The sequence below is a fragment of the Ciona robusta genome, chromosome 9 (genome assembly GCF_009617815.1).
Source record: "Ciona robusta chromosome 9, ASM961781v2".
Taxonomy (NCBI): Eukaryota; Metazoa; Chordata; class Ascidiacea; order Phlebobranchia; family Cionidae; genus Ciona; species Ciona robusta.
In genome coordinates, this window is record NC_143243.1 from 5,794,818 (window position 1) to 5,811,720 (window position 16,903).

The following is a 16,903-nucleotide window of genomic DNA, read 5'->3' on the forward strand; positions in this document are numbered from 1 at the left end:
ATTTTCGAACGTCTATTAGAATGATTAGATTAAGACGAAAAGAATTTATTTTCCTACCCTGCGCTTAGATGTGAAAAGGGAATCAGAGAAATGGGGAAGTACCTGAAACAGCTTAGTAAAGAAGTCGTTGGTATAAAGGTAATGAATAGTTTTGAAAAAAGACACTGAAAAAATTGTAAATAAAGACCACTGAGAACTTTATTATGTAAGTAATCATTATATAAACTATCATACCGCTGTTGTGCTAAAAAATCTTTTAAATTAACATTCTAAAAATATCTTACTCTGATTTAGTTAGTTTTACTTTAAATAAATATTTTTTCTTTATATAGGAGCAACCACGGGGATACAGGTATGAATTGTTTATATACATGTATATTTGTGTACGTTAAACTTTTTTTTTTCAGATATTTTGTCAAAGTACTTTTATAAGGCACATGAGTTTACTACAAGTGGGTATCCAGGTGATTTTATTGGGAGTGGTGCTTATGGAGTTGTAATCAGATGTGACCATAGGAAACATGGAGTTGTAGCTGTTAAGTGTATGATTACAGCAGGAAAGGACTTTGGAGAAATGCAGATAGAAAAAAGGTAAATATATATATATAGTTTATAAATGTTTGGCTTTTTAAATTATAAACATAAAATTTGTATCTATCGCTAATATGTATCAAATATTAATTTTTTTTTCAAAATTTCAGAATGACTGACGAAGCCAAGATGATTCTTAAGTCATCACATGATAATACCAACACAAACATAGTCAAGTTGCTTGGGATTACAAAATGGGAGGGATCTGTTGGTTTGGTAATGGAATACATGGCGTATGGGAGTTTGGAAACTGTTGTTTTTAAATACACCGTCCCAGAGTTGTTTTGGGACGTCAGGATGTTCATTGTCAATCAGTTGGTAAATGGAATCAACTACATGCATTGTCTTAAAAAACCTATTGTACATGGAGACTTAAAACCTGAAAATATATTGCTGACTAATGGCTTGGTGACAAAAATAGGCGACTTTGGCGCTTCTGCCATGGCGTCTTGTACCGGTTCTACTGTGCAAGGTAGTGCTACCAGTGGAAATGCCAGGGGTGGTAACTATCAGCATACGATGGCATATACCCCTCCAGAGATGTTAAAAAATACATTTGTTCGTAGGAAGCCCACAATTGATGTATATTCGTTTGGCATTATATTGTATGAAATAATAGTGAGAGAGCGTGCATTCCCAGCACAGGCCATGCATTACCGGGATATGTTCGAGGCAGCTATCTTTGAAGGACAGCGACCAGACATGGATTTTGTAAAAGAAATTGGTGAAACAGTTGAACAAGAAGATAAACTAAAATTTGAATTCATGGTTTCTTTGATGACAGAATGCTGGGCACAACAAGCAAGCAGGCGTCCAGTTTTAAAATCTGTTTTGGAAAATATTGCCAAGCTTCCAAAATCGGCTGACTTGGAAAGCCATATTCAGGAGGTTGAGGGGCACTTGCAAACGGAAACAAAAGCTTTTCAAAGAAATACAAACCTCACTGATTTCCAAATCAACCATAGTGCTGAGCAAAGTGAATCAGGTTCAAATTCAGACACCCCACAAATGGGGAGTACTGAACATAGTGATAATATTGGTAGCAATACTAACAGCTCAGGGGGCATGTCATCTTCAGGTAGAAACCAAGATAGCTATTTCAACGAAAAAGATCAAAAGCAGACAGAGGGAACATCAACGTTATTTTCAGCTTTCGAAAGTACAACTGTTGATGACACAGGTGTCCAATAAAAATAAATTTTAAGATAAATTACCTGCATAAGTGGCCTGGCTGTTGAGGTAATTTAATCTGCCTGAATCCTAGGTGCTCACTCATATAGAATATATTAGAGCCATTTTAATGAAATTTTCACAATGTTTGTTGTTTTCAGAAAGTGTGGGTGATATTCTTGAAAGACTTGCAGAAGAAGGTAAGAGTTTTAACATTTTACATATTCAATTATGTTATAATGAACATAACATTAATTTTTCTGTACCTAAGGCACAGTTGTTAAAAACAACATAACATTAAAATCTAGTATGTAATTATAAGAAAGGAATCAAACAATAAAGTTAGCTTAATATGCATTATGATGAATTCACAGTAAATTTTATAAGAAGAAATATTTCTAAAGACCCGACTTTTGTACTTGTGTATTATTACATTGTTTTTTGTCTCCATGTTCATATACCTTATTTTAAACTTTTAGAGGATGGGGAACAGTCTATACAGAGAGGGAACTACCAGCATGCAATAGACGTGTTTCAAAAAATGATCTCAAACAGTAATAACCCAAACAAGATTTCTCTGCTACGACTTAAAATTGCTCTCTGTCTAAATAAGGTAAAAATGACGATAAAAAATTAACAATAAAATTTTGTTTTACTTTTAGTTTTTACTTCATTTTTCTTTCAGATTGGTGAAAGGCAAAAGGGGGATGAACAACTATATGCAGCACTTAAGTCATGGTCAGGTTCTCTCTCTCAAAATGAAAATGATCAAAAGCAGCAAATAGAACAACTTATGCGTTCTGCCGATCAATACCGGCACATGGGAAGTGATATGAGAGCGCTGATGATCTTCCAGCAAGCTGCGGAAAAATATAAGAATCTTAAATCTCCAGAACACTCTTTAAGTGGTGTTGTAGTATGTATATGTAAGTTATAGCTTTCAAATAGTTTTTTTTTTGTTTCACTTTTAAATTTATTAGTTCCAATGCTAGTACTATATTTCTTTAGAACAAAAGTTTGTTCAGGGTTAAACATGGAAAGTATTATCTGTAACATATAGGGTATGAATCACTACCCAACTAAAATTTTCTGCCGCATTTTTTCACATGAATCCACCATTTATGGTGTGTCAGTGATAGCTGCTTGTCAAATTTATTTTTTTTATTAAAATCCTTATTTTTTGTAGCAAAAATTAAAAAGATGTTTCGAGAAAAAATGAGTTCTGGAAAGGCCGCCCCCGTTATTAAGGACCTTGCTAAATGGCTTACTCGAGTCAGTAAACCAAATCCAAGGCTGTTGGCAAAAGGTCTGCATGATGTGGCAAATTTCTTCTCCCATGGATCTGAAAATGAGCTTGCTTTGACTTACTACAAGTAAGATTGTAGTTCAATAGAACATTGTTTAGAATTATGGTAACTAAGGAACACTAGGTTCAAAGCTTGATGCTGCTACCATTGTAAGCATGTGTCTGTTAAAGGTTATTGCTTCTCTGTTAAAGGTTATTAAGTGTTCAAGTTGGGTATTTTGCGTAATAGAACTCCTATGTTACGCCACTGTAAGACATTAAATAGAGAAATCCTTTATGTTTTAAAAAAAATATGTCATCTAATATTTTTTTCTAGAATGGCAGTTGATAAAATGGAGGAACTGTTTAAGGATAGAGCATTTACCATGAACCTGTATGCCCAGTGTCTACATAACAGGGGGGTTGTGCTTAAGTCCATGGAAAAGTATGAAGAAGCAGAAGATCATTTCGAAAGGAGTGTGAAATTTTATGAACAATCCACTGATTTTGATTCGGAAGAAGATAAGCAAGAAACTTTGCGACAAAGTAGGGATAGTCTCCGCAGAGTGAGACAGCAACAAGGAAAGCCTGTCTTTTGAAATGATTTCGTGTGTAGGAATAAAATTGGATTATTTACCCTGATTTGGCTGGACAATTACAGTTATGACATATGTGATCTATTTCATACACCTTATGCCTGTTTGCGAGTTACCACATTTTAACCTGGTATGTGATCTTTTAGAGTTTTTACATCTAAAACTGTGTATACATCTCTTCACATCAGTTTAATATATTGTGGTATTAAAGTTATTTGACTATAATTGACGCAATCAGCTATGTGTTTTTTGTATTCACCCTGTTTTAAGAAGCAATTAAATTGTTACTTCTTTGTAACCATTGTTTAATTAAAAAAGTTTGTGTCAGTATAAATAGTGCTTTCTCCATTTAAATGTTATACTTTAACGTGATTGTTATTATTACATGCTCTTAAACTAAATGACTTCTGTCTCTAACACGCCTTAGCATTACGTCAGTCGTACAGGAATTCCGTTTTCTATATCCAAATAGTTAACCAATCACTCGTATACTATTTTCCCACCCTGCTGTTTTTGCGGCAGCTTTGAGGGGATTTCCCAAATTTATCAGTCCCTAAAATTACAGTTTGATCTTCTGTATTTCGTAACTGGCGAGTTGCATTTAGCGTTTAGTATTTAGAATGGCTTCAATTTGGCAAGGTGAACTCGAAATCGAGTTTAAAGAAAAGTGCGACCTTGCAATAAACATTCAGGGCAAAATTAACTGGAGGGGGAAAGAGTTGGTTATCAAAACTGAGTCGTTAAAAGTTTTGTCAAAGGTTGCGCTCAAATACGTAACATTGAAAGGCGGTGTCTCAGTCGCGCTGTGTCATTGTCTTAAAGAGTTATATCCGCGAGTGGCCGTGCAAAGTTTCGAACGTAATGACAAGTATTCCGTATCAGTAGCAGTATCATCTGAAACACCAAACGAAGTCGAATTTGTAAAGGAAGTACAAAACAGCAAAGCACGAACAGGAATTCAGAATCTACTTCAAACGTTGATTCCACAATTTGGAACAGATTTTTTAGCGTACAAGTCACTTGCTTTGAAATCTGTAAAACTCCAGTAAGACTAATTACATTAACTATTTAGATAACATTTCATATAGTTTTAGGAAATAATTGTTTTTTTCTTGCAGCTTAAATGTTCGCCACCAAAACTCATTCTCTACAACGGATACTAAAGAATCTGTGAAGGATACCAGTGTAAGAAATAGTTCAGACCGGGTAAAAGTTGCTTCCTCATCCCCTGTAAAGCAAGCCAAACCTAAAGACAAAGGTCAGTCATTATTATTGTTATTGTACAGGTCGTGTCTTTATGACCCGTTGTACATGTTATGACCCACTCTTGGTTCCATTAGAAGTTTAACTTTTAACATAAATGACACGTTTTAACAACTGTTGTTTTGTTGCCATATCCTGTCTTTTTATTTTAAATATTTTCAATCTTTTCCACCCTAAGCGAAAAGACAAAGGTGTGAATTACCATAAATACTAATACTCTGGTTTACTGTGAGAGTAATGTGCATAAATATTTGCAGATATAACAGAATACAACGCTGATGATTTGAAAACTGGCGATGATAAAGAATACTATCTTGGAAAAGGCACCTATGGAGTTGTGCGAAAATGCCATCACCCAGAACTTAAAGTTGTTGCTGTGAAGTGCCTTAATGTGCCCAATGATAGCACTAAGTACGCTCTTACTACAGTCTACATTGTTTTAGTAGTAGTTTTTAATCACAGTGTGTGTATAATTCATGTCGTTTTATAGCTAATTTTCTTTCTTTCCTTGATTAAATCTGATTTTCGTTGAAGGAATAACTGTATTTAAAGGGCTAAATAAAAAATTAAGTTAAGTTGTTGTCTCAAAAGTCTAAAGTGTTTGCTATTTTAACAGGTTGCCTGTAGAGGCCAAAGTACTGCTGGAAGCACACAATGAATTTGTTGTAAAATTCTATGGGGTTTGCAAATGGCAATCATCTCTTGGGCTAATCATGGATTATGTTAAAGGTGGAAGTCTGGATCTCTTGCTGTTTGACCACTCGGTCCCTCAAATCTCATGGCCATTGAAAGTTCGCATTGTGCACCAGATTGCATGCGGGCTTACATCCATGCATGAAAAGAATATCGTTCACGGCGACTTGAAGAGCTCAAATATTTTGCTGGATTCCAATATGGTGCCAAAACTGGCCGACTTTGGAGCTGCAGTAGTTGCATGTTTTGCCGGCAGCCGCTCAACAGAAGATGACGACGACCAGTTTACAATCGCTTATAGCGCTCCTGAAGTCCTGTCCGAGGGTTTTGTGCCGAAAAGACCAAAAGCAGATGTGTACAGTTTCGCAATTGTAGTCTTCGAAATTTCCGCAAGAACGAATGCTTTTGAGCCTCGTGTTCTAACAAACATAGAACTCTTCCGTGACGCAATTAAGTCCGGTAACCGCCCTGATATTGATCTTATTAAAGATGAGCAAGAATGCGAAACTCCATCTGATGAGTCCACAGCAGACATCCTGATTCAAATCATTGAAGAATGCTGGGAAGATAAACCAGAAGACAGGCCGGACATGAAAGACATATGCAGACGCATACATGAACATCAGATTGCTGAGCAGCACGATGATAAAAGTATCCAAAATCACATACAGGAGATAAAAGATAAGCAAGACCGTACCTCAGAGGAAAGGGAGCTTAGTGATTTCCCATTGATATCTCTCAGTAGTCTGGTTCCACCATTATATAACTATAGTTCAGCAAATAGCTCGCAAAGCTCCAAAGAATCCAGCAAAGAGTCGATCAAAGTTGAGGTTAAAGAAACCCCTAATGTCAAAACTCCAAGGGAAAAAGCTCCTACTTTTGAAAGGCGAACTGAATCTCCACCTTTAACAGGTAATGGTTGGGAATGTTTACATTTAAAACACATATATATATATATATATATATATATATATTATTCACACGTTGGTTAGTCTGTTTATACATATTTTTGGCTGGTGGCTAGTTTTACTTCCCGCGCGAGGATAAATAAGTGCCATTTGTTCACTTTTTAATTACAGAAATAATGGTACTAATTCGGTATCTGTTAGGTTTTCTTGTTCATTTTATTTGTTTAATAGTTTGTAATATGCATTTTTATGTATTATGTATACTAACAACTCAGTTTTTATCCTAATATCCATTACTTTAATAAAAATACAAACGAGGTACAAATTTTTCGTTATTTGATGTCTTTTGCATACAGAATTTGAGAATACAGAAACTGGTTTCAGTGGAATTTCTCTTGAAGAAATGATTAAAACAATGGGTGCTGAAGGTCATAATTTGTTTATGATTCTACTCTTCTCTTTTACATTTGCTATGTTTATTACTGAATTGTTTGTACCGTAAATCTAATATGTAAATATCTAATTGTAACAGATTCATTTTTTTTTATCATAGAATACTCAGTTTTACACAAATCTCTGAAAAGCTAGGTCCTTGTTTTGTGTACCATGTTATTTTATATTCAGAATTTTTTTTTTTATAGTTCTGATTTTCCAATACTGATTTTTTTACAGAAGATGCAGAAGAGCTGTTTCGAGACAAGCGATATAAAGATGCCATTCCACTTTTACAAGGAAGTTTAAGGTATGAGTTATATAAGTAGTTGAATGCATACTTAACTTTCTAAATTTCAGGCAAATCGCAGATGTCCATAAGACCTGCATGATCCGGCTTAAACTGGCTATTTGCTACTATGAGGTTCTTGAAAGAGACAAAGCTGACAGCGAGTTAAAACAAGCATTATCTGACATCCAAAAACCCATAGCGTCGTCTTCAGAAACTCGAGATATTGGGAATCAAGCAGTTGAAATAGCTGATATATTTGTAAAGCATACAAGACTCTCACGGGCATTACTTATTTACAAATCAGCAGCTTCTGTGTTTTGTCAAAGCAAGGACTCCAATGTTTCATCTCATGGGGTTGGAAAAGTAAGATAAGCCAATTATATTTTTAAAATATAGATTTGTTTAACAAAGTTTTATTTTTACCAGCAATAAATATTGTTTTTTTGTTTACTAAAAACATACATTTTACCTTTTTTTTATCAATGGTAAATTTGAAACCTGTTAAATTACCACCAAAAAGCTAGGAGAATGTATATTTAAACAGACAAATTAAAAAAAAAAATTCTGCTTTATCAATATTTCACTTGGTACTTCTAACCAGGTTTTTGATTTTTATTTATGCAGTGCATCAGGAGACTACAGGAGCATTTCTGTGAAGTTGGAATGGCAAAACACTCAGTTGAAGTTATGCAGTTTTTGTTGGCGAAACTGAACCAGTTGGGTGCAGTTAGTTGTGAGGTTATGACTCGTGGCTACCATGATGCAGGATACTTCTATGATGGAGTCAGCGAATATACAATGGCGGTTGAATGTTACGAAAAAGCCATTGGAGTAATGGAGACAACGCATGGGGAACAAGCACAATATCAGGTCGAAAAATATGTATTTTTATTTTTAAATTTATAATTGTAGGGATTTATTCTTTGGCAGGGCACTAAAACAAACCTGGGATTTAGGCCAAAATCAGGTTATTACTCTAATACAGTACATTAAGTGTAATAAAAAATAGTAGTTGTTATATTCATACAATGCATAATAGAGGTAATGGGACAATTCTGGCCTAAATCTCTGGTCACATGGCGTGCCACGCTATGGGATCTCACCCACATAGAATGCACAGCAGTTTATCTGTGTTTTATTCTATAGCTGCATGTTTGATTCTGAAACTAACCTAAAATTATCTCAATTTCCAAAACAGAATATCTACGCCCAATGCTTTCACAATATGGGGGTCACATACAAGAACATGAACAAACTCAAACATGCTCTTGATTGCTTTACACGAAGCTTGGCACTTTATAAATCTGCTTTGGACTGGGGTGATGAGGAAAGAAGGAGGAAAACTATCGATAAAAACATCAGGAGTGTTGAAAATCTCAGAATGAGGCTACTAGTAGATTGACCTAATTTAATTAATCGAATTACTTAGCGATATGTTTTAAAAGAGGAGAAAATGTAAGGTTCTAATCTTATGCATATTTTTTAAGCGCATATATATCTAAACTTCTTTACATAAATTCAATTTCAATGTATTATTTCAATTAATGAATTAATCTTAAAAACTTATTTTATTCGCCGGGCAACAAGAGTGTTTTGCCCAAGGACACATACGCTTAAAATGTCGGCAGCATCGAGCTTTGAACCTGTATCTTCTGGGCTAAAGAGTAAATTTCTAGAGTAATTTATCGACTTATTACTGCACTGTTTAAATTTATATTATTATGTAACTGAAATTGTTTCAGTCATTTGTTCTATTGTAAAATAATCATGTAAAGTCAGCACTGGGATGTGATTTGATGAATATAAACTTTAATATTTTACTGACATGACTGTTCATTCGGAAGAATATACTTAAAATAACGAGTGAGAATAAATAAATGTAACTTGTTTTATCGCATGGTGAGAGAGAAAGTGACAGTTGTTATAACATGGATGTTCTGTTTCAACGCTTTGCAGTCAATTTCCCAAGCAAATGAAACAAGTTACATTCATTCATTTAATTATTTGTCCACTCCACAATTAGGAAACTATGATCTATTCATTTCTTCAAATACGATATCAAATACTGCTGATGGCTTTACAAGAATATGTGTTTAAGGTGATTAAAATTATTTAAATCGTATAACGATAAAAATATAACCTAATAGAGTAGTGTGTCTACTAAAATAGGTAGGCAGATTTATTGGAACATAAATTCTGTTATACCCCATTCAGGATTTAAACAAATAATTAGGAAGGTTGATAAGACATTTTAAGCAGCACTTCGTTTAACATTTTTTTTGTTTTCTCTACGCTTTTTTCTCGACTAGCTGGGTCATCATGATAATTGGTATACTTCTCAAATTCCAAAGCATCTTCGAACAGTTTCTTGGCGTCTTTGAACTGACCAGTTTTCATGTAGGATATCCCACAGTTGTGAAGACATTGGGCACGTAAAGCCATCGCCATGGTCGATTGTGGATCAGTTTTTTTGAGTATTTCAAAGACTTTTTTATACAGCTTAACAGCGCGTTCGAAATGGTGCAAATCGTCGCAGATGTACGCGATGCCATGCAAGGCGGCACCAGCTAGAACTGGCGCAGAATCCAGATATTCACGCTGCTGCAGTACCGATGTCATCTTGTCAAATAGGGAAAGAACGTGGTCATGTCGGTTGTATTGGTACTTATACCCCTTCCTCACTACCTCTGTGCACTTGTACAAGCCTTCGACGGCCGCTTCTTTTCGGGGCAATACAGTGTACAGTCTCACACAATACTGCATAATAAGTACCCCGCGTACTGACTGCGAAGTTTCAAAGTATTTTTTCGTGACCTGAAGTACATTTTGTGCGACCATCCTACAGTTCCTAAAGCGAGCATAATCAGTTGCCCCGCTAAGCGCTAATTGCAGTTGCGCGTCTCCTTCCTTACTTCTACCCAGTGCGTACAAGCAATGCGCTGCCTTGAGCCCATTTACCAGAAGTGCGTCGGCGTCGTTTGCAGAATTTCTCAGCATATCAAGAAACAAATCCAGGGCCATATCGTATTTCTTCTCTTTCCAGTACCTCTCTGAGTCATCTGGAACAGAAAATAAGAGTTTTATTAACCTGTATATAATACAGTTGGGAAATGCGATATGGAACAATCACCTATGCAAACAGACTTATGACAGACTTCAGGCAGTTTTTAATCCTTACCAGACAGGGAAAGAGATCTTAACATTTCGTCTATACTTCCAGTTTCAAGTGTTTGATAAGTACTTGATTGTGAGGCAGAAAAGTAGGTACTGTCATGTTGCTCCTGCTTTTCATTGTTAGGTTTCGGAGTTGAGCTTTTTGCCGGTTTATTCTTAGCCCTATGTTGTTTTTCTTCATTCCGCTGCGGCGGGGGTGAATATTGTGCACCATTAAATTTGGCATTTTCTACTGTCTTGGATTCTTCCATTGGATCAGATTCGTCAGACTTTATACTGAAATCGGGCGAGCGTAACTTTTCTAACTTTACCCACGATGCTTTAGCGACATCCTTGTTGTAACTAAGGGCTGTGTAAAGCTCCTTTGCCATGTTGTGTACAGATTGGGAATTTTGGTTTCCCCAGAAGTTGTTGGTTTGTTCTTCTATATTTTGCATCGTAGGTCGCCTCTTCGGCTGACCATTCCAGGATGAAATCATAACCTCTTCGAGAAATGTAATAATGTTGTGATCGTTGGACGGTTTCACTGTTTCGTCTTTTATTTCTTCGACTTCTTTTAAATCTGGTCTCTGGCCACTTGTGACTGCTTCTTTAAACATTGGTACACCCCCTTTTAAATCCTCACAAGCTTTACCTCGAATTAGAACTTCGTATATGATGATAGCCAAACTATAAACATCTTCAGGTGTTTTCCTTTTTCGACTGAAAATGGCTTGGAAAAATTCTGGAGCTGCATAAATTAAAGTATATTGATGTTTGCCTGCAGATTCTCGCTTCACTTTGGACGAAGTTGTTCCAGACGTGGCGGCAATCTCGGCTCCCCCGAAATCGGCTATTTTTGCTCGCAATTCCCGATCAAGCAGTACGTTAGCAGGTTTCATATCGCCGTGCACTATCTTCTTACTGTGTAAATATGCTAACCCGCTTGCTATATCCTTTATAATACGTAGTCGAAGCGGCCATGGAAAGTACAGAGATCTGGTACTTTTTCCTTTTCGGCAAAGGGATGAGAGATTTCCTCCGGAAAGATATTCCATCAAAAGACCAAAGGCTCCTTGCCAACCAGTTATACCGAAGAAAGCAACCACATTACTGTGCGAGAGCTTAAACAACATCTTCGCTTCGCCGTCAAATCTGGAACAAAGTAAGTAGTAATTCTCAACCTGTTGTTTAGCCCAGCCCAGTGGTTCTAAAAGTATTAGTACTGCTCCCAATCTTTCATATATGTTTAAATTATAGGGTTTAAGGTTGGCTAAGAAACGCAACCATAAGTTTAATCTCAAACCTTTCTCGGCACTTCTTCTCATTCTGGGGCAGATGATTCTCCATACATTTAACCGCAATAACACCAATGTCATGATGGTAAGCCTTCAGTACGACACCGCATGCACCTTTTCCAAGGAAGCCTTTACTGTCGGATTTTGTGTAAACCTCTCCCGGCTCAAAATACGCTGGACCGTTGGTGGCTTCTTGACCTTATTGTTTGCAAATATGACTTATTATGGATAAAAAATGAATGCTAAATCCAAATCAATCTTATTTTTGTATTTGTAATTATTAAACTTACGTTTCTTTTGTTTTCGAATTTCCGGAGGCGATAACCTGGGAAAAACATAAATTGTCGTAGTACTACAAGATTTACATTTTAAAGTTTCACTCTATTCTATACCTTCGTTCGCAATTTTCAATAGATGCGTTTGAATAACCCACGAATTTTGAACCCTGCATTTCCGCAATCTTTTTTAACTCGATTTCTAGGTTAGGCATAAGTTGACCTGCCACAATCTCTCTTCGTAGGTGCTTTGCTTCTTTCTGTGGTATTCGAATCTTAAACCCCATGACGTTTGGGGCTACCTCACGAAACTCAAAGGTGTGAATTTGTGGGTTAATTTTGTGGAGTCCATAACACACTGCTGCTGATAAACCACCGCATTCCAAAACTGCTTGTACTTTGTGTGCTGGTACTTCCCGCATTAAGTTGCTAGTTAGTGGTCTTTCGTCTCGAGGATACCAGAGTGTGCCACGAATATCATTTGCCGGGACAAAATTGCTTGCGAATTCAAGTTCGTATTCCTCCTCGATATATGTCACGTTGCCAATATCCATGACAACACACTTTTAAGCAAACCGTACAGTAGCTAGCTGGAACTGTACACAGTACACTGAACAGTATGATGTCTTAACCAACAAACTGGAGAAAGTTTGCTTTGTTATTTTATTAAAGTACTAGAACAAAATATTCCCTTATTGTTCTACATACGCTGTAGAACTAGCTTGGTGAAGAGGAACTTAAACATGTCAGCTAACTGAGCTGGGAAGTAATTGCTGTCAACTACTGCTGATACAATGTACCAGGGAATAAACGCGGGACAAAATAAGGGGATTCCCGTGTACTTAGGGCGAAGTTCTTTCTCTCTCTCTTTCTCTTTATTTGCTTTTCGGAGCACCGTGACTGTACATTAAAGCTAGTCAGTTCATTTTACTGAGTGTGATCTGTCGTATATTGCTTATCAAGCTGTTTAGGAGACAATTTCGTCTTACCACGTTGAGTGTTTAGGGATCCTGCGAGGAAATATAGCAAGAACAAGTTTGTGTTTACGCTTTGTCGCACACTAAACAGCACTTGCGTGATTGAGACAAGATAGCAAAAGTGCATAGTTTCATGGCTGTGAAGCAATGTAGCATATGTTGTGTTAGTGTTGCGCGGACATTTGATTCGGCTTTCAGAGTATAAGAACATTTTCCGTTTGCAACGAGGCAGTATTGTGATATGCTGTTTCTTATATAAACCAGCATCGCTCGATAACGACATCAGTCATCGCATCGCATACACAGAAATAGATCGCATAGGGTTCAGAAACTAAACTTTCCGCGGTACCGTGAGGCTGTATAGTCACATAATGCAACGATACTGCTTGGGCTTATTCATTTGTATCTTGTACCCTATCGTAGAATCAATTGGTCAATAATAGATGTAGTTAGCGAAAATGGACGTCCAACTGGTCGAAGAAGAATACGAACTTCAATTCCCAAGTACTTTTGATCCAGCAAATGATATACGTAGAACCATACGGTATCCTCGCGACGAACGACCGTTAACGAGCAATTTAATCAGAGAAATTTCTGCCCATAAGCTACCAGAGGTCTTAGGGTGCGGTGGTTTATCTGTAGCAGTATGCTATGGGCTGTATAAGATAAATCCAGCTATTCACGCCTTTGAGTTTCGAGAGGCTTCTCCGAAGGTTATGCTGTTCAAGTTACGAATACCGGTAAAAGTGGCAACGAGTTTTCGCCGAGATGCAATCACTGGCCTAATTTCCCAGAAGTTAGAGAAGGAATTAAAATTGCTGCCTTCAGTGTTTGGAACCAAGTTCTTACAGTATTCAGATACACGTATCATCAACTGTAACCGGAGGTGATGCTTTTTGTTTTAAGTTTAATCCATAAATAAATGTACTTTTTCTGCTCTTGCAACGTGAGTCGTTGCAGCACAGATGTCCTGTCTCGCACACCTCGTGTGGCAACTGCTGTAACAGCTGTAATAATTGTAACGTAAAAAATAATAAACTCGTTTGATTGCAGGTTGTCCCCAAACGAAATTCGCCAACGTCAGTACGGTAAGCATGTTTTACAATTAAAGTGGTGATTGTAATTAGCTTTTAATACAGAACAAAACAACAACGTCATTGGCCCGCGGTATATACCACCAGAAGATATCTGCACAGGAGCAAACGGTGTCGGATTTTTAGGCCAAGGATGCAGTGGCGTTGTTCTGCTTGCCTACCACCACGATATTGGAAACATTGCTGTAAAATGTATGGAGAACCATTTACCTCAAGACGAGGACAGATGTCGGCTCAGGTTAGAAGCCTTTTAAAGCCGTGCAAGCTATAGATAGGATGGGGTATAATAAGCCATATATGTGTTTATTCTCTTTTATTGTCCCCAAATTTGGTATAGTAAACAAAGATTATTTACAGAACTCTCGACTAAAAGAGCATTAGTAATTGTTAAGATTAGAGATTTGGAAATGTGTTTTAGGTGCTAACAGTATCCTAGCTTACCCACAGTAGAAGTTTACAGCGTTTCGTTTTTTTTAGATTTGACGGCGAGGCGAAGATGTTGTTTAAGCTCTCGCACAGTAATGTGGTTGCTTTCTTCGGTATAACTGGTTGGCAAGGAGCCTTCGGTCTTTTGATGGAATATCTTTCCGGAGGAAATCTCTCTTCACTTTGCCAGAACGGTAACTCAACCGGATCTCTGCATTTTCCGTGGCCACTTCGACTACGTATTATAAAGGATATAGCAAGCGGGTTAGCATATCTACACAGTAAGAAGATAGTGCACGGCGATATGAAACCTGCTAACGTACTGCTTGATCAGAAATTGCGAGCAAAAATAGTCGATTTCGGAGGAGCCGAGATTGCCGCTACGTCAGGAACAACGACGTCAAAAGTGAAGCGAGATTCGGATGAAAAACATCAGTACACTTTGATTTACGCTGCTCCAGAGTTTTTAACAAATATTTTTGGTCGGCGGAAAACACCCGAAGACGTCTACAGTTTGGCTATCATCATATACGAGGTAATTGTTCAGCGCAAAGCTTCAGAAGATTTCAGAGTCAAAGATATAGGTATATTTAAAGAAGCGGTAAAAGCTGGGCAGAGACCGGATCTGACCGACGTAGAAAATTTATTATCAACAATGCATTCCTCAGGCGATAATAATATCATAACATTTCTCAAGGAAATCATGGTGTCATCATGGAGCTCGGTCCCGAAAAGAAGACCTACGATGCAAGAGATTGAGCAACAAGCTGATAAGTTTGGAAGAAATATCAGCGAAACTTCTTTACGCGAAATGGTGGATGTGTTTTGTGCTGGGCGAACAAACAATCCTTTGCCGCAAGTTACTGAGTGGTTGAAGCTAAGCTGTCTGAAAGCTCCAGATTTCTGCGCAAAACGAGCTTCCTCTTCTGCTGACTCGGACCCTGCGCCAGCTACACCTGACCACCCATTCAAAAATGAACCGTCTTACGAGCCTGCACACTCACCAGCAAAAAGTGATAGAAAAACCAAGAATCCAAACGAAAAACAAGAGAGAAAGCATGAGTTTACTTTTCCAAAAAGTGACAGCACTGATTTATACACGCCGACTGCTTCCACAACGTTTGGTACTGGATTCGGCATTGAAGACATGCTGGAAACGTTTTCTTTGTCAGGTAATGTAATTCGCGTTATTAAAATAATCCTAGGAATGGTTGTCCTTAATAACCATCTTCTTTACAGAGGACGCGGAAAGCCTTTGGTTGAAAAAGGAATACAGTCGAGCTATTGATTTGTTTAACAAAATAATGACGATAAACACAACCTCGCCTTCAGTTGTAGCTCTGACTAAATTGAAGATTGCTCACTGTCATTATTGTCTTGGTAGCAGCGTGAATGGGAATCAAGAAATGTGCAGCGGGTTGAATATCTTGCAAATACGCGCTGATTCGAAGTTCGTTCCTACAATGGCAGATGGGAACAGTATGGTTGAGGTAGCGCGGACGTATTACGATACCGGACAGCAAAGCCGAGCGCTCTTGATTATAAAACAAGCCGCTACAATTTTCGGAAACATATCTGAAGCAAGGGCAAAAGTTAGCGGGCTTGAGCGCTGCGCCAGGTTAATCAAAAAACATCATTCACAACGGCTAACTTCTAGTGATCGAGTGGTCGCCGTGTGTAAGTACATTGTGGATTGTTTAGAACCGGTTGTGGTCGTTTCGCCAACAACTGCTGGGTCAGCATTGCATTCTCTGGCGTATTTTATGGACGAACTTACCGAATACGAGCTTGCTGTCAAATATTACAAGGCCGGAATGAACGCAGTTGAGAAATGCTATGGCAAAGAAACGGCCCAGCGAACACACTTCTACACGCGCACACTACATAATCTTGCAGTGACATACATGAACATGGGTCTGTACAAAAAAGCGGATGAGATGTTTAAATTTGCGCTTGAGCTCGACCACAAAGTGACTGATTATGATTCAGCAGAACAGAAAACAGAGAGCATTCTTCAAACTGAGCGGCTGATTCAAAAAAATGGAAGGCGTTTAGAATTGCTATAATACCTATTTTGCTTATTTCTAACTTAAACATTTTGCTACTTTACAAATGAATTCTACGATTTTTTGTGTCCGCTCAGTAATTCCTGTTTAATTTTCTGCGAATTTTAATGATTTATTGACAACATTACATATAGGGTATATGATTATAAGCGTTAGGCCTCGATGACTTTTTCATATAATAAGCGAAGGAAAATCTATATAAATTCGCGATGAACTGACTCTACCATAACATCATTATAACAATTAACGATTAGAATTTTAACATAAAACTCCCCAAGACTATACAGATGTAATAATTAATACAGTAGGGTGGGGGAAGATGGGACACCTTTTGACTCTATTTTCTCATTCCATTTAATAGTAAACAAGAAACATTCCACGATT

The 16,903-nt window shown here is 37.4% G+C and overlaps 4 protein-coding genes across 5 annotated transcripts; 3 read left to right on the plus strand and 1 right to left on the minus strand.

Moving 5' to 3' along the window:
* The first annotated feature begins 36 nt into the window (after positions 1-36).
* Positions 37-4,043, plus strand: LOC149731612 (uncharacterized). The gene is made up of 9 exons (XM_089885016.1): positions 37-205; positions 333-352; positions 408-591; positions 702-1,771; positions 1,923-1,961; positions 2,241-2,374; positions 2,447-2,687; positions 2,948-3,134; positions 3,384-4,043. Coding segments are annotated over exons 1-9 (2,139 nt in total). The 5' UTR covers positions 37-203; the 3' UTR covers positions 3,646-4,043.
* A 129-nt stretch (positions 4,044-4,172) lies between these two features.
* LOC149731613 (uncharacterized) lies at positions 4,173-9,050 on the plus strand. The gene is made up of 9 exons (XM_089885011.1): positions 4,173-4,687; positions 4,761-4,900; positions 5,163-5,316; positions 5,522-6,510; positions 6,863-6,934; positions 7,179-7,248; positions 7,299-7,593; positions 7,855-8,100; positions 8,429-9,050. The coding sequence occupies exons 1-9, from the start codon at positions 4,263-4,265 to the stop codon at positions 8,630-8,632; spliced, it is 2,595 nt and encodes an 864-aa protein (XP_089741137.1). The 5' UTR covers positions 4,173-4,262; the 3' UTR covers positions 8,633-9,050.
* On the minus strand, positions 9,020-12,663 carry LOC149731614 (uncharacterized). The gene is made up of 5 exons (XM_089885006.1): positions 12,074-12,663; positions 11,972-12,006; positions 11,690-11,879; positions 10,409-11,538; positions 9,020-10,289 (listed from the first exon to the last, which is right to left on the minus strand). The coding sequence occupies exons 1-5, from the start codon at positions 12,508-12,510 to the stop codon at positions 9,460-9,462; spliced, it is 2,622 nt and encodes an 873-aa protein (XP_089741132.1). The 5' UTR covers positions 12,511-12,663; the 3' UTR covers positions 9,020-9,459.
* Positions 12,664-13,245: 582 nt separating this feature from the next.
* LOC149731615 (uncharacterized) lies at positions 13,246-16,668 on the plus strand. 2 transcript variants are annotated; one of them, XM_089885008.1, is made up of 6 exons: positions 13,246-13,819; positions 13,987-14,021; positions 14,073-14,265; positions 14,505-14,988; positions 15,151-15,625; positions 15,693-16,668. In XM_089885008.1, the coding sequence occupies exons 1-6, from the start codon at positions 13,392-13,394 to the stop codon at positions 16,517-16,519; spliced, it is 2,442 nt and encodes an 813-aa protein (XP_089741134.1). In that variant the 5' UTR covers positions 13,246-13,391; the 3' UTR covers positions 16,520-16,668. The 2 variants fall into 2 exon arrangements, with proteins under 2 accessions (XP_089741134.1, XP_089741133.1); XM_089885007.1 differs by having other exon boundaries at positions 14,505-15,625.
* Positions 16,669-16,903: the final 235 nt, after the last annotated feature.